The sequence below is a fragment of the Haemorhous mexicanus genome, chromosome 11 (genome assembly GCF_027477595.1).
Source record: "Haemorhous mexicanus isolate bHaeMex1 chromosome 11, bHaeMex1.pri, whole genome shotgun sequence".
NCBI classification, from domain to species: domain Eukaryota; kingdom Metazoa; phylum Chordata; class Aves; order Passeriformes; family Fringillidae; genus Haemorhous; species Haemorhous mexicanus.
Window position 1 is genome coordinate 15,268,024 of NC_082351.1, and position 16,431 is coordinate 15,284,454.

The following is a 16,431-nucleotide window of genomic DNA, read 5'->3' on the forward strand; positions in this document are numbered from 1 at the left end:
TGGCGCGGCCAATGGGGCTCGGGGGGCGGTGCGGCCGGTCGCTGCCTCCGCCGCCGCCCGGTGCCGCGGCGCAGAGAGCCCCGGAGCGGCCGCGCGGCGCCGGCCCCGCAGCCCGGCTCTTGAGCCGCCCGCCCGGCCCGGCCCGCCCCGCCGCGCCCCGCCGCCCTCAATGAGGTTCTTCCGACTCACCTTCAAGTGCTTCGTGGATTGCTTCTGAGCCCCCCTCGGCCACGGAGCCGCCCCCGACCCGCCCCCGCTCCCCGGCCCCCCGCGACATGCCCCCCGTCCCCGCCGACACGGCCGCTCCGCAGCCGCCCGACGCCCCGCGACGTGACGCCGCCGCCGCCACAGCCGCGGCCGCCGCTGCCCCCGCGGGCTCCGGTAAGCGGGGAGCGCCGGGGAGGGATGAGTTTGGGGAGGGGGAGAGGGGTGCCCACGGCCACGCGCGACCGCGGCGCGCCCCCTCCCGCCGCCGCGGGGTGAGTCACCGCTCTGCATTGTGACGTCACGCGCCGGCCTGACATCTGACGTCACGCCCCTACGCGCGGAGAGGGGCGCGCGGGGGGGGGGGGGGAGGTGCTCCCCCCCCGCCACGGCGCCCCCACGGGCGCGCGTGACGGCGGCGTGGGCATCCCCCCAACCCCCGTCTCGGCAGAAGGCCCCGGCGGGGCGGAGGGCACAGAGCCCCCCACGGCGGGCGAGGAGCGAACAGTGACGGCACCACTGGTGCGACCCCCTGGTCCCCCCAAAGAGGCCGTCCCCGAACGGGAGACATGGACTCGGCAGATGGATTTCATCATGTCCTGCGTGGGCTTCGCCGTGGGGCTGGGCAACGTCTGGCGCTTCCCCTACCTGTGCTACAAGAACGGCGGAGGTGAGCCTCGTGCTCGCCCCACGCCGCGGGGGTGCGCCCCGCGGCGCGGGGGGCACCACTTTCCCGCCCCGGAGTGTGTGCCTGGGGGTCACCCCACGCTGGGTCAGCTTGTCCTGCGCCTTCGAGGGGCTCGTGGGCCAGCCCGCGGTGTTCCGGAGTCACTCACGGGGCGGGGGGTCGTGGGAGCCCCCGACTACCTGCCCGTGCTGACCTACATCGCGGCAAGGGGAGGGCGCAGAGGCGCCTTTGCCATTCGCTGCGTCCGGGCAGGCGGCACGGGGAAGGAGGGGAGCAAAAGGGGGGGCCAGGGGGACGGCGGTGGCTGAGCTGGTCCCCTGCCCCCGGCCCCAGGCGTCTTCCTCATCCCCTACCTGCTCATCGTCTTCGTGGGCGGCATCCCCATCTTCTTCTTGGAGGTGGCTCTGGGACAGTTCATGAAGCAGGGGGGCATCGCCGCCTGGAACATCGCCCCCCTCTTCAAGGGTAACGCCGCGCCCTGTCCGCGCCCTGCCTGCACCCTTTCCGCGGCCCCTGCACCCTGGCCAGGGCCCCCGGCACCCTGTCTGCACCCTGACTGTGTCTCGGCTGCACACAGCCTGCTGGGGCTGGCAGCACCCTGCCCACGCCCTGCCTGCTCCCCTGCACCTTGCCCGCGTCCCACTGCCGCCCTTTGCTGCGGCCAAGGATGGCAGCTGCGTGCACCTGTGCCCCATGGCACCCCGTGCTGCCCTTCCTGCCTTGCCTGCCCCTGTGGCTCCCTGCCTGCATGCTGCTGGATCCCGGGCAGCTGCTGGATCTCCAGCTCCAGAGGTATCTTGCCGGCTCACCCCTGGTCCTGTGCCATGCTGCCAGCTGTCCCCACCCTGTCCTGTCCTGACTGGGGCTGCCAGCTTCCCTGTCCCATTCCCACCGGCTCTCTCCTGTCCTGTCCAGGACTGCCAGCTTCCCAGCTTTCCCTGTCCTGTCCCTGTCAGTTCTCCTCTGTCCTCCCCCATCCCTACAGCACCCCATATCCCACTCCATGCTGGCTGCCAGATGCCCACAGGTGCCTGCGGGCTCTGATCCCCCCGTGCCACAGGTTTAGGCCTGGCCTCTATGGTGATCGTCTTCTTCTGCAACTCCTACTACATCATGATCTTGGTGTGGGGGCTCTTTTACCTGGTGCATTCACTGACGGACACCCTGCCCTGGGCCACCTGTGGTCATTCCTGGAACACGGAGCAGTGCACGGAGCTCTTCAACCTGGACCTGTGCCAAAATGTCAGCACTAACACCACTACCAGCACTTGGACCTCCAACTTCAGCTGCACCAACATGACCAACAAGCGCTCACCTGTCATTGAGTTTTGGGAGTGAGTATGGGAACCAGGAGGGTGTTGTCTGGGGCTGGGAGTGTCATGCCGGTGCTCAGCACAGCCCCACTCTGCAGGAACAAGGTTCTGCGTCTCTCTGGGGGGCTCAGCGAGCCAGGGGAGATGAACTGGGAGATGATCCTTTGCTTGCTTACCACCTGGGTCATTGTCTACTTCTGCATCTGGAAGGGTGTCAAGTCGACTGGGAAGGTAATGCTGGCAAGGGGAACATGCATCAGGGCCACTGGCATGAGCAAAGACTGCAATACATGGCACTGTTGGCTCCTGCCGTCCTGTGCCACAGCCCACAGGGGTGGGAGGCCCGTGTCCCACATGTGTCTGGGAGGTGCTTCCAGCTGCTGGGGACATTCCCAAGCTCTGGTCCTGCTAGGACACCTATGGCACGTGACAGAGAGCCCTGGCCTGGGGGGTCTTATGGCCACCCACTGCTCTTCAGATTGTCTACTTCACGGCGCTCTTCCCGTATGTGGTCCTCATCCTCCTGCTGGTCCACGGAGTGACACTGCCTGGCGCGCTGGGTGGCATCATCTACTACCTGAAACCTGACTGGTCCAAGCTGGTTGAGGCACAGGTGAGGGCAGTGGGGAGAGCAGCAGGGAGTTGGGTGCTAGACAATGCCCTGGCTCCCCCATCACCCTGTGACATCCTCCCTCACACCCCAGGTCTGGATTGATGCTGGCACCCAGGTGTTCTTCTCCTACGCCATTGGGCTGGGCGCCCTGACCGCACTGGGCAGCTACAACCGCTTCCACAACAACTGCTACAGGTAGGGCTCTGCCAGCTGCAGGCAGGCCCCCCCGGTATGTCCCAGTGCCCCCCTGGTGTGTCCCCCAGTGCCCCCCAGCACTTCCTTAGATGCTGTGCCCACAGGGATGCCTACATCCTGGCTGTGATCAACAGCTGCACCAGCTTCTTTGCCGGCTTTGTTGTCTTCTCTGTGCTCGGCTTCATGGCCTCTGAGCAGGGCGTGGACATCTCCAAGGTGGCCGAGTCTGGTAAGTGATGGATGGTGGGTGCCAACTGTGTCTTCTGTGTCACCCCTTGAGTGGCATCTCTGACTCCACTCTTCTGCAGGTCCCGGGCTGGCTTTCATCGCCTACCCCAAAGCTGTGACACTGATGCCCTTGTCCCCGCTGTGGGCCACGCTCTTTTTCATCATGCTTCTCGTGCTGGGGCTGGACAGCCAGGTGCGGTGGCAGCCAGGGAGATGGGGAGCAGGGAGAGGATGGGTGGCACGTCCCCACTGAGCCCTGCTTTGTGCCACAGTTTGTCGGTGTGGAGGGTTTCATCACGGGCATCCTGGACCTGTTCCCCCAGCCGGGGGCTGGCTCGCTGCGCCGTGAGCTCACCGCTGCGCTCTGCTGCATCATCTGCTGCCTCATTGACCTCTCCATGGTCACACAGGTGGGGGACACAGCAGGGACACTGCCGGCCAGCCCCACACCGGCCACCTGTGCCTGCTCCTGAGGCATCACTTCCCATGATATCTCACTGTGGGGTGGGTGCTCACTGCTGCCCTCGTGTCAGTGGAGCTGCCTATGGCATGGGGGTCTCTGTGGCGTAGGGGTGCTGTGGGAGCAGGGTGCCCATGGCATGCAGGGTGTCCATGCCAGGCAGGGTACCGGTGCTGGCAAAGCTATGACTTGCCAGTGTGGCGGCGAGCGGGGCAGCCAGCACAATGCTGGTGACACGGGCACCTTCCTGGCAGGGCGGCATGTACGTATTCCAGCTCTTTGACAACTACTCGGCCAGCGGGATCACGTTGCTGTGGCAGGCTTTCTGGGAGTGCGTGGTCATTGCCTGGGTCTATGGTGAGGCCAGGGGGACACGGGGAGGGGGACATAAGGGGGGACACAAAGTGGGACACAAGTGCCCCAGCTGACACCCTCCTCCCCACAGGTGCCGACCGCTTCATGGACGATGTGGCTCGTATGATCGGCTACCGGCCGCTGCCCGTCATGAAGTGGTGCTGGGCTGTGGTGACACCGCTGGTCTGCGTGGTGAGCGAGGCCACCGCGCGTGGGGACACGCGTGTGCCACCGCCCCGCGCTGCGCCGCGGGCACTGAGCGCCCCCCGGCGGCCGCTGTCGGCACACGCGTGTCGCTGCCGTGGGGCGAGCGTGCGGCTTGGGGGCTCGGCGGTGACTCGCGTCGGGATGGGGACCTCACCTCCCTCTCTCCACCCAGGGCATCTTTGTGTTCCACGTGGTGAACTACAAGCCGCTGACATACAATAAGACATACGTGTACCCGTGGTGGGGGGAAGCCATCGGCTGGGTCCTGGCACTCTCCTCCATGCTCTGCATCCCCTGCACTGTTATCTACAAGCTCCTGCGCTGCAAAGGCTCCTTGCGCGAGGTGAGGGCAGTGCAGCGGGATCACTCCTGCCTCTGTCCCCACCCCATTTTCAGCCGTGGTTGTCCCCTTCTTTGTACTGTCCCTGGCCCAGACCCGGCCCCATTCAAATTCCACCATCCACATTGCCATCACAGTCCCATCCACAGCCGGGTCTCATCCCTGTTTTCATCACTGTCCGATTCCCATCCAAATCATGTGCCTGTCCTCATTGTCTCACTCCCACCCAAATCCCCCCACTGCTGTCTTATTCCCAGTCTTACCTGATTCCCACCAATGTTTACATCTGTCTGACTGTCTCAGTCCTATCCCTATCCCTATCCCATCCCTATCCGTATTGCAGCCAGATCCTGGGCACGTCCCCATCACTGTCTCCCCACATTTCCTGTCCTTCTCTCAATCTCATTTAGTCTTTTACCCATCCTAGGCTCACCCTATCCAAGTCCTGTTCCTTTCTTCATTGCTCTCACTCCTATCAGATTCCTATCCTCACTGCTGTCTCATTCCCAGCCTCACCCAAACCCCATCCTTGCTGACATCACTGTCTTAATCCTGTCAGTGTCACAGTCCCATCCCTGTCCCCGTGCAATCTCTGTCCCTTTCTCAATCCCATTTCAATCCCTTTCCTGTCCCAGCCTCACCTCCACCCCCATCCAAATCCCATCCCTTTCCTCTCCCTGTGCATTGCGAGGAATTCACCAAGCTGGGTCCAGGCAGTCCCAGTGCTGTTGTCCCTGGGTGCTGACATGATGTCCCCACAGCGCTGGCAGCTCCTGACCACTCCAGTCTGGGGCCAACACCACCTGGAGTACCTGACGCCAGAGGCAGAAGCCAAGCTGCTGGCCCCAGAGCCCCCCAAGGAGAAGGCGACGCTCTTCGAGACTGTGATCTGAGCGTGGGGAGGGTCGCGCTGCTCCCGCCCGCCATAGCAATAATGCCAGCACCGCCTCCCACCCACCCACGCTGCCCCGTGCCCCCCGCGCCGCCCCGGCCGCCGGCCTCGCTGCAGGGGGTGAACACAGCGAGCTGGGGGGTGCTGGGGGCCACGGAGCCAGGGCAGCCACGGGGCACAGGAGGGGTCCCCGGCGCGGGGGAGCGTGGCAGCCCGGGGGAATGGCAGAGAGGCCGCCGGCTGGGGGAGTGAGTGGGACAGCCCTTCCCTGGCCCCTGCCCGCGGCCCCCATGGCCCCCCACTCACTAACTGCTTCCCGTAGCGTTTGTCTGGTGTAACCCCAACCGCCCCGACATCTGGCAATAAACTGGGAGACCCTGGCAGTCCTGGCACTGCAGGCAGGGGAAGTGGGGCACCAGCAGCGGACAACTTAGGGGCGAGGTCTGGGGTGGCGCTGGCCTTTGGGGGACAGAGGTTTGAAGGGAATAGGGTTCAAGAATTCAGGGACACCTGGGTTCCTCTCTTGGGTGACTTGCGGGGTACAGGCTGTTGGAGCAATGGGGTCTCCATCCTTCTCCACCACAGGATGTGGGTGCCTGCAGGCTGTACCAAACCCTGGTGGGACTAGGGTTTGGTACAGGGGGGACCCCATGCAGCCAAGGGCTGGCCTTGCTTATCAGCTCCAAGAGGCAGATTTTAGCCCAGAGGCTTTGAGGGTTTTGACTGTCCCCAAGGGGTGGGTCAGGATCCAGCTGTACCCCACTGGGAGCTTTTCGTACCAGCTTGTGGCTCCCCACTCCATGCACTCTGCCTTGGGAAAAATTCTGGGCTTGTGAGGGCTGTGTGGTCAAGTGGATGAGGCAGCCTCTGGGCATGTAGCCAGAAGTCAAAGGCTTAACCTTGCCCCAGAACCTGTGAGCTGCCTGAGCCCTTTTTCAGCGGGGTGCCAGCTAGAGAGTGCACGTGCCCTGTGCCCCAGACCAATAGCTCCTGGGGAGGCCAGCTCCAGTTCATGCCATGGCAACCTGCATGGAGCCTGGAGGAAACCACCAGCATGCTGTGCTTGGAGTGGCTGCCTTCCAATGCCTCGGTTTGATGTCAGTGTCCTGCTGTGCCCAGCATCCCACCCCAGCAGTGCCTTGGGCACCCCATGAAGTGACAAGGGGGAAGAAGTGCTCCCATCTACCCCAGTCATCCTCAGAGACAGGGCTGGAGCAGCGCCACCATGCCAGGTGTCCATATCCAATTGCTGGAATCACCAGGGTTCCAGAGGCTCTTTTTTTGGGGCGCCGGCTTGCCCCACCACGATGCCCTCTCACCCTAGTGGGGTGAGCCAGCAGTTCCTGCCCCACTGGCGATGCACGCTGTAATTAGCGCGGGCAGGGCGGAAGCATCACTGATAATTGATGGTGACTCTTTAGCACGGAGCCTCACGTGCCTGGGGCACGGCAGGACTTTCCGGCAGGGCTGGTCTGTGGGACCGGCTGGCATCCCGGTGTGCCGGCCGCCGTGCGGGGCCTGGCTGACTCCCCAGCACAAAGTGGGGACAAGGGTTGGGTGCAGGGTGCGGGGGCGAGCGATGTCATCGCCTTCACTTCGTGCCACAGCACGCCCTGGTCCCACCACCCCTTCCTAAAAGGCACAGCTGCAGGGTGCTGCCAGCACAGACGGTGAGAGCACGGGTCCCAGGCAGGAGGTGGGCAAAGGAAAGGCAGAGGACAAGAGTTAAAGGGGTGCCGAGGTTTGCCTTTGCTTGCTGGGCTTTCCTCACGGGTCTCCTGTAGCACCCCCTGACCCCAGAGGAGGGGACGTGGCCCCTGTTGTGCCCTCGCAGGCGTGGGCTCCCACAGCACCATGAACCGGATCACAGTGTATGAGCGCGCCGACTTTGAGGGGCTGAGCCGAGAGTTCACCTGCGACGTGCCTGACCTGCACGAGCTGGATTTTGGGAACTGCATCGCCTCCCTGAAGGTGGAGGGGCAGCCGTGGATTGCCTACACGGACCCCAAATACGAGGGAGAGCCACACGCCTTCGAGGAGGGCGAGTACCCCTCTGTGGATCGGCCCAACAGCTTCTCAGCACTGCGCCTCGTGCACCATGACCTGGGGGACCCCCAGATCACCCTCTACGAGCACCCCAACTTTCAAGGTGCCTGCAAGGTGGTGACAGAGGAGACCAACTTGGCGTATGGGTACTTCAACGACCGGGTTGCCTCCCACATGGTGCAGCGAGGCGTCTGGCTGCTCTACCAGCATCCCGGCCGGGGAGGCTGGCACTGCCTGGCGTGGCCTGGCGAGCATCTCGCCGACTACAAACTGGAGCTGAACTTTCAGTCTCGGCTGTCCCACCTGCGCCCACTACGGCCTGGGAGGCCCCTGGTCTCAGCACGTCTCCTCTGGGAACAGAAGCGGGTGGAGGAAGAGCGGGAGGTGCTGGTGGATGAGATTGAGGGGGTGAACGAAACAGAGTCAGAGCAGGCGCTGGCGGCCAGCAGCAGCCGGGAGTACGGCACCACACTCTGGCAGAGCTTCCACTTCAGCAATGCCACCAGCCTCAAAGCCGGGCTCTCCTTCACGCTGACCGTGGAAGCCTCCAACATCTTTACGGTTCAGAAAGGGCGCAGCGAAAGCAGCACTCGCCGGCAGCGCGTGGAGGTGCAGCTGCCAGCGAAGATCCCCCCGCGCACAGCTCTCAGCATCCAAGTCCTTCGGAAGGAGGTGACGCTCTCCGTGCCAGTCCTGCTCACCATCACCCAGAACGAGAGCGTTCGTACGGAGATGGGCGAATACCGCAGCGTCTCAGGTACCAATGTCAGTGCCCGCTATAGCTTAAAGCCACTGCCAGCTACGGGCAGGGAGCAGGCGGCCACCAAGGGGACAGACACAGTTCCTGGCACCAGGATGGAACCATAGCTCTGTGCCGGTGCCAAGCAATGGCTGTTCCCTCCGTGGTGTGGGACTCACTGTGACACCAGCGTTGATTCCAGCACCCACCCATGGAGGAGCCAGGACCTGCCTTGTCTGGTTGTGTCCGGTGGCTCTGGCTGGCAGGACCTGCTGGTGCCTCCTCCCACCCCATATTTCCAATAAACACCCTTCCACAACCACTCGAGTCTCCTGCTACTTGGGCTGAGGTGGGAGTAGGATGGATGGGACACTGGGCTAGGGGGGCACTGAGCTGAGACACCAAGCTTGGCGGGGGGGATATCAGGTTGTGGCAGGGACTCCCGGGCTGAGGCAGAAAACGTGGGGTTGTGGAGGACACCGGGCTGGAAGAGCTAGAGAATACCAGGCTGGGGAAGCTGGCAGGGCAAAGGGAGAGCTGGGGACGCCAGACTGGACAAGACATCAGATGGGCGCGTGGGCAGGAGGACATTGGGCTGAGCAGCCAAAGTTCCACCGGTCTAGGGAAGCCTGGGGACATTGGGATGAAGGGTGTACTAGGGCAGCGAGGGGGACAGGGGAGGAGGGAAGAGGGCGGACACTGGGTTGGCAGGGCCAAGGGACCACGCACGATCCGGGGTAGCAGGGGACCCCGAGCCGGCCTGGCCCCGCATACACCGTGCTGAAGCCGCCACAGCGACGCGCTCTCCACCCCAGGACCTTGGGCAAGTGCATCCCCACGGGCTCGTGGCAGGGACCGTGCCCGGGGCCGTCGGGGCAGGCGGAGACGCACAGGGCCCACCGAGGCGCGGGCACCAGCCGCGGGGCACAGAGCGCCGGGAGGCGGGGGCGCCGGGCGGGATCGAACCCCGCACCGCCCCCGGGCCCGCCTCCAGCCTCGCCCCCCACGTGGCCGCCGCCGCCGGTCACTTTAAATGATGCAACTGCCCGCGCGCTGAGCCCGCCTCCCGCGCGCCCATTGGCCCGGCCAGCGCCGGTCCCCTCCTGCCATTGGTCGGAAAGGAGCACTCTCACTGCCGGTTGGCTGGGCACGGCCCCGCCCCCGGGCGGAGGAGGCAGCATGGCGGCGGCGGCAGCAGCGATGGCGGCGGAGGAAGCGGAGGAGGCACTGGGACTGTTCACGGGCATCGGCCTCAGCGAGGCTAAGGCGCGGGAGACGCTACGCAACGGGGCACTCAGCGCGCTGCTGCGCCGGGCTGTGCTGCAGGTGCGTCTGCCGCGAGCCCGCACCCCGGTCCTTGATCTCCAGTACCCCGTCACTCCGATGTCACTCGGGGACTCGCCACCCTGGGAACTCGGTACCGCCGTATCGGTGTCAACCCCGGGACCCGGTAACCCGATCTCCGGTGTCACCCGGGTATATTGGCACCGTGGTCCCGCTGTCACCCCCTCGACCCCAGCCTTCCCGGGACCCCCCGGCTTCGCCTCTTCCCGATCCCGCCGAGCGGCCTCGGCCCTTGGCACTCCCCTGTCCCGTTTTGCCCCCCTGTGCCGCCGGTTCGCCGGAGCTCGGGCACTGGTCCTGCCTTGACGCTCTCCGGGGCGGCGACAGGCTCGGAGCGCGCTGGGCCCGGCGCTGGACAAGGCCACCGGGACGCTTCTGTACAACGCGGCCGCCCGCCTCAAGGACCCGAAACACCTCGGCTTCCTCGTCGGCTACATCGCTCGCAGGGAGATCCTCACCGACCTGCAGCTCAGCGGTACCGTGCAGCCCCGGCCCCCGCCCGGCCCCGGCCCCGCGGGCCCCGCTCTTCATCCCTGCTCTGTCCCCAGCTGCCCTGGAGTACGTGAGGAGCCACCCCTTGGAGCCCCTGGACGTGGCAGACTTTGAGCGGGCTTGCGGTGTGGGGATCTGCATCACCCCCGAGCAGATCGAGGAAGCGGTGAGTGGGGCTGTGGCCCTGTGGAGACAGCACAGGGGACATTGGACTGGCTTCTGCTGTGCTCCTGCGTGCCTCACTCACCCCGGTGTCCCTGTGCTGCTCCCAGGTGGAGGCTGTGATCAGCAAGCACCGAGCAGAGCTGCTGGCAGAGCGCTACCACTTCAACATGGGGCTGCTGATGGGTGAGTGGTGACACCGGGGCAGCCCCTGCCTGGTGCTGGTGGCTGTCACGTCCCTGTGCCTGACTGCCAGTGCCACTGTGCTCCCCTGAATCCTGAGAGCCAGCCCTTTGCCATGGGGAGATGTCATCCTGCCAGATCCCCCACACAGGCAGGGCCATAGTGCCCAGCAACAGGGACAGCCCTGGGGCGGAGGGTGTGGCATTCTGCATCAGCTCCCTGGCTGAAGCTCCCACGGGCTTGGGCACTGCCCCTTGCCCACGGAGTGCCCTGTCTGCAGGGGAGGCACGGAGCCAGCTGCGGTGGGCAGACGGGAAGACCATCAAGAATGAAGTGGACCTGCAGGTGGGTGTGAGGTGCTGCTGTGGTCCCCTGGGTGTGCTGTGACTGGGGTGGGACCTGTCTGCAAGTCCCCTAAGGGGCCCAGCCCTGGGAACAACCTGCCCCACCTAGGTGCAGGCAGGGTGAGCAGAGTGATGGCTGGACAGGACCCTAGGACACACCTAGTCCAGGAGCCTTTTTGACTCCTGACTGTGTCACTCTTCTCCAGGTGCTGCATTTGCTTGGGCCAAAGACAGAAGCTGATCTGGAAAAGAAGCCAAAGGTAAAGAGAAGGGGAGGCTGCAGACTTGGATGGTGTTTTCTTGCCAAGTGTCCCAGCAGGATCCCAAATAGCTGCTCTGGGCTGAGCTGCCTCCATGGGTACAGGTCTAGAGGGAGTGCTGGGGCCAGTAGGCTGGGCCAGGAAGGGAAGGTATGGGCTACAGCTGGGCACTCAGCATGCTGTGCTGGTCTCTGCAGGTGGCAAAGGCCCGTCTGGCCCCAGCAGAGAAACAGAAAGTGGCTGTGGTGGAGAATGGTAAGAGACTGTCCTCTTCCCCAGCCCTTTAGTTCCTGCTGGACCTGCTTCCGAGCTGGGCCCTGGGAGCTGTGATCAGGGAGCTCAGCCCCATCTCCCTGCAGGTGACATGGGCACAGAGACAAAGTCACTGCTGGAGCAGCTGCGAGGAGAAGCCCTGAAGTTCCACAAGCCAGGTGAGTGTGAGGTGCCACTGCCATATGTGGGGCCACTCCACTGGCTCTGTGCCTGGTCCCAGCTCTCCGTGCTGCAGAGGACTGGACAGGTCCTTTGCTCTGGGCTTGGCATGGTTAGGGCAGTGCTCATCCTCTACCTGCAGGAGAGAACTACAAGACTGAGGGCTACGTGGTCACACCCAACACTATGGCCCTGCTGAAGCAGCACCTGGCAATCACGGGTGGGCAGGTGAGGCCATATCCCACAGCCCAGCGGTTTCATGTGAGAGTGACACAGCTGGAGGGGGGTGAGGAACATGCAGCTCACAGGGGGCACAGCAGAGGCAGCACCCACACAGCACAGGGTGCTCTGCGGGATTGCCAGGGGCTCATGTCAGTGTCACTGCTGTCAGGGAAGGTAAAGATCTCCTGCTGAAGGACAGAGGTGTCCCCTTTGCCTCTTCAGGTACGGACACGCTTCCCTCCTGAGCCTAACGGAATCCTGCACATTGGCCATGCCAAGGCCATCAATTTCAACTTTGGCTATGCCAAGGTAAAAAGCACCAAGCTACCCTGGCCCCTGCCTTTCCCCGCTGCTTGGCTGCTGGCCTGGCCCTGTGGTCTCTCAAGGAGTAACTGCTCACTGTCTCTTCATCCCCAGGCCAATGGTGGCGTGTGCTTCTTGCGCTATGACGACACCAACCCTGAGAAGGAGGAGGAGAAGTACTTCACAGCCATCCGGGAGATGGTGGAGTGGCTGGGTACGGCTCGGGGTGGGGAGAGCAGGATCAAGCCAGGTGCCAGGGACACCCCTGCATTCAGGTCTTGCTGCTGGACCTTTGGGGTTCCTCCAACCTGTTCCATTTCACCCATTCCCACAGGCTACCAGCCTTATGCAGTGACACATGCGTCGGATTACTTTGACCAGCTCTACACTTGGGCTCTGGAGCTCATCCGCAGGTGAGTGTGTGGGGCAGTAGGAATGTGCTGGGCTGGTGTTGATATCCTGCACTGTGGTCAGGGCTCCCCCTTGTCCAGGGGATGGGTCACTCAAGTCTGGTGATGGCATTTCCTCTCCATAGGGGTCAGGCATATGTCTGCCATCAGAAGGTTGAGGAGATCAAGGGCCACAACCCACCACCCTCGCCATGGCGGGACCGGCCTGTGGAGGAGTCACTCCTGCTCTTTGAGGTACTCCTGCCTTGGGCAAGTGCTGTGGGCTCTGGATCTGTGGCTCAGCTGACAGCTTCCCCTGTCTCCACAGGACATGAGAAAAGGCAAGTTTGGGGAGGGGGAAGCCACGCTGAGGATGAAGCTGGTCATGGAGGATGGGAAGATGGATCCCGTTGCCTACCGTGTCAAGTTCACTCCACACCACCGCACTGGGGACAAGTGGTAGGGAGGGCCTACCATGTCTTGGCACATGTGGTGGGGGTGGGTCTGGATTTCCTGGCAGTGAGGAGGTATCAGGAGTGGAGCAGCACTGTGCTCTGCCCTGAGCTGAATGCATCTGCATTGCAGGTGCATATACCCCACATATGATTACACACACTGCCTCTGCGACTCCATCGAGCACATCACGCACTCCCTCTGCACCAAGGAGTTCCAGGCCAGGTGAGCACCATGCATGGCATGGCCCAGGGCTGAGCTAGACCTGGGAGCAGCACCTGGTGGCTGCCAGAGTGCTGGGGGACAGCGTGTCCATGCGGCTGAGCTGGGCTGTGCCTGTACCTCCCTTGCAGGCGCTCCTCCTACTTCTGGCTGTGCAACGCTCTGGATGTTTACTGTCCTGTGCAGTGGGAATACGGGCGCCTGAACCTGCTCTACACCGTCGTTTCCAAGAGAAAGATCATCCGCCTGGTGGAGACGGGTGCTGTGAGGTAGGAGCAGGGCCAGCTGCCATGATGGGGCTCAGCCAGAGCATGCCTGGTTGTCACACTGGTGTTTCCTCAGGGACTGGGATGACCCACGTCTCTTCACGCTGACAGCGCTGCGCCGGCGAGGCTTCCCCCCCGAGGCCATCAACAACTTCTGTGCACGGGTAGGCTTTGGGTAGGGTGGGACAGGGCAGATGGCTGCATCCCCTGGCCAGCATGGTCACAGCACACTGTTCCTTAGGTTGGTGTGACAGTGGCCCAGGCGACAATGGAGCCACATCTGCTGGAGGCTTGTGCACGGGAGGTGCTGAATGAGCAGGCTCCACGTGCCATGGCTGTCCTGGAGCCCCTCAAGGTCACCATCACCAACTTCCCTGCTCCAAAGGTGAGACTGCCGTGGGCTGCTGTGGGAGTGGGATTCCTTGAGCTCAGCATCCAAGCCCTCTTTCTCCCCAGGCACTGGAGGTCCTTGTGCCCAACTTTCCAGCTGATGAGAGCCGTGGTTTTCACAAAGTGCCCTTCCACCAGACTGTCTACATTGAGGAGACTGACTTCAGGGAGGTAAGCCAGGCCCACTGAGCTATACTACCCTCACTCCTGGAGCTATAGCTTGTGCAGCAGGAGCCTGGCAGCCCTGGAAGTGGTGTTGGTGCTGCACACAGAGGTCATAGGCGGGTGTTGAGCACCTGATTGTGACTCCCGAATGGACCAGCAGCTCTGATGGGCACTGGGCAAATGCTGCCCTCAGCCAGGCCAGGACATGTCCAACCAATGGTTCTTAACCTGGCCTGTCTGTGGGAATGTCCCACAGCAACACAGGAGTTCAAACAGCCCTGGGATCACTGATGCCTGGGATGGCAGGAGTGGGGGCAGAGAGACATGCTAGAGGGGGGACGTGCTGCCCATGCTGGGACCCTTCATGCAGCCCTGAACTCTCTTACAGGAGGCAGGCAAGGGCTACAAGCGCCTGGCCCCCGGGCAGCCGGTGGGGCTGCGCCACACTGGCTACATCATCACCGTCCAGAATGTCATCAAGGTGCGTGGCTGTGGGCACTGGTGACACGAGGTTGGGCTATGGAATGTCAGGACATGACTGTGCTCCAGCAGGGAAGAACAGCAATGGTCATATCATGCTGGATGCTCTTCACACAGCGAGGGCTCAGGCTGCCTGTGTGGCTGCTCTCTGCCCGCCCTGTGCCTCACAGTGGGGAACAAGGTGGGACAAGACTGCTGCCTGACAGCTTAGCTCATCTCCTCTCCCTCAGGACGTTAGTGGGCGTGTCATTGAGCTGGAGGTGACCTGCACCAAGTCAGATGTGGCAGAAAAGCCCAAGGCTTTCATCCACTGGGTGTCGGTGCCACTGGCCTGTGAAGTGCGGCTCTACGAGCGGCTGTGAGTATCCCGCTGCCAACCAAGGCCAGCACAAGCTCAGCAGTGCTGGAGCAGCAGCCTAGCAGCAGGCCCTGCTGGGGTCTGCCCAGACCTTTGGTGGGGAAATGATGCTCTGGGGTCCCATGAGTGGCACCATGTCCCCTCACTTGGCAGCTTTGGGATAAGACTCTTACCTCATGGCAGGTTTTTGCACAAAAATCCTGAGGACCCATCGGAGGTACCTGGTGGCTTTCTGAGTGACCTCAACCCTGTGAGTAGTGGCAGCAGCTGAGGTTATAGGCCTGGGGGGAAGTGGGGACCTCCTGCACCCCGTCCTGAGGCACCCACTTCCATGTACCCTATACCCTTCTTGGGGCAGGGCCTTACTGTGTCTCAAGGGGAAGAGGAGCTGGGGGGAGCTGGGCTGTGGAGAAGACAGAAGGGTAGGGGTGCTGGCTGAGCTGTCCCTCCTGCCAGGACTCCCTGCGTGTGGTGCACAATGCCCTGGTCGACAGCTCTGTCCACTGTGCTCGACCCTTTGACAAGTTCCAGTTTGAGCGCCTGGGCTACTTCTCTGTAGATCCCGACAGTGAGGAGGGGAAGGTGAGCCCTGTGAGATGGGGGCAGTGAGGCAGCCTGCACACACTTGTGCAAGCACCCCCTGCCCTCCATGGAGCGCTGAGCAGACCCTGTGTTTCTCCTCAGATGGTGTTCAACCGGACCGTGACGCTCAAGGAGGACCCTGGCAAGGCCTGAGGGACACGCTGCTGCTACACCGCCGTGGTGTTGCTTCCTTGGGGGTCCTTGCACACCCCCAGTGCCACCGTGCCTTGGTGCAGTCCCCTGAGGGGCCCCACAGCATTGCCTCAATAAACGGAGATCCCATTCCTGTCCCTGCACTGTCACTGCTTCCTGTTCTCCTGCTCAGTCTTGGGCTGCTGGGGTGGGAGTGGTCTCCTGTTTGCCCCCCGATGAGCCTTGGCGGGGTGTCTATGTGGGGTGTCTCCCTTGTTCTGGGGGCACAGAGTCTGCTCCTATCTGCTGTGTAACACTGATGTGACCCCGCGGGAACTGCAGCTGCCCCAGCCAGCACCATAAGGTTGGACTGGGGGTCAAGGGTGTTGGGGTGGAATGGAGAGGTGTCTCCGGGGGGATGCAAGCAGGTTAGGCGGGTGCAGGGAGTGTGCGGGACGGTGCAGGCAGGGCACAGGGGCTGCAGCCAGGGTGTGCACACTGTGTACAAACACCGCAGGAGCGCCCTCCCCCCTTAAGGTGGATTCGAGAGGGGTGGTCCTTGCTCGGCCCCGGGTTGGGGGTCAGAGCGGTGTCCTCGCGCAGTTGGCATCAACTCCTTGCCATGAGCTCCGTGTCTGTGCCCCTGGAAGTGAAGCAAGTGGAGGGAGACCCTGCCCAGCCTCACGGGCCACCTTAAGCGGGGCCGGGGCTGGCGAGGCCGCGCCGAGCACATGGGCACGTTAAAGCAGACCCGGCACGGTCCCGCGGGGCGTTCTCCGCCTCCATGGGGACACTTCACTCCGCGGTGCCGCCCGGGGCAGGGCACAGCCCCTCCGGTACAGGCCGCGGAGGCCTCAGCGCCCTTCCCAGGGAGCCCCTGGGCCGCCGTCGGCCCCACACGGGCGCGACTCGAAGCCTCGCCCCAGGTGCTGCGTGGGGATGGGGGGCCGGGCGGCACCCGCATTTCGCAAAG

At 63.4% G+C, this 16,431-nt stretch overlaps 3 protein-coding genes across 4 annotated transcripts; all 3 read left to right on the forward strand.

Annotated features, from left to right (window-relative positions):
- Positions 1-272: 272 nt before the first annotated feature.
- SLC6A8 (solute carrier family 6 member 8) lies at positions 273-5,877 on the forward strand. Of its 2 annotated transcripts, none has more exons than XM_059856648.1 (14): positions 273-381; positions 656-874; positions 1,226-1,357; positions 1,953-2,226; positions 2,304-2,436; positions 2,684-2,818; positions 2,910-3,013; positions 3,118-3,242; positions 3,322-3,434; positions 3,514-3,651; positions 3,956-4,058; positions 4,147-4,247; positions 4,435-4,605; positions 5,364-5,877. In XM_059856648.1, exons 1-14 carry the CDS (start codon positions 276-278, stop codon positions 5,493-5,495), a joined length of 1,986 nt encoding a protein of 661 aa, XP_059712631.1. In that variant the 5' UTR covers positions 273-275; the 3' UTR covers positions 5,496-5,877. The 2 variants fall into 2 exon arrangements, with proteins under 2 accessions (XP_059712631.1, XP_059712633.1); XM_059856650.1 differs by having other exon boundaries at positions 321-381; positions 752-874.
- A 1,471-nt stretch (positions 5,878-7,348) lies between these two features.
- On the forward strand, positions 7,349-8,407 carry LOC132332520 (epidermal differentiation-specific protein-like). The gene has a single exon (XM_059856938.1). It carries the CDS (start codon positions 7,349-7,351, stop codon positions 8,405-8,407), a length of 1,059 nt encoding a protein of 352 aa, XP_059712921.1.
- A 1,026-nt stretch (positions 8,408-9,433) lies between these two features.
- QARS1 (glutaminyl-tRNA synthetase 1) lies at positions 9,434-15,616 on the forward strand. Its single transcript, XM_059856647.1, has 24 exons — positions 9,434-9,605; positions 9,951-10,098; positions 10,172-10,281; positions 10,388-10,463; positions 10,741-10,805; positions 11,011-11,064; positions 11,262-11,319; positions 11,424-11,495; positions 11,639-11,724; positions 11,941-12,027; positions 12,136-12,235; positions 12,356-12,434; positions 12,557-12,665; positions 12,739-12,869; positions 12,996-13,088; positions 13,217-13,354; positions 13,428-13,515; positions 13,593-13,736; positions 13,808-13,912; positions 14,295-14,387; positions 14,617-14,744; positions 14,928-14,994; positions 15,201-15,326; positions 15,429-15,616. Exons 1-24 carry the CDS (start codon positions 9,459-9,461, stop codon positions 15,477-15,479), a joined length of 2,355 nt encoding a protein of 784 aa, XP_059712630.1. The 5' UTR covers positions 9,434-9,458; the 3' UTR covers positions 15,480-15,616.
- The last annotated feature ends 815 nt before the right edge of the window (positions 15,617-16,431 follow it).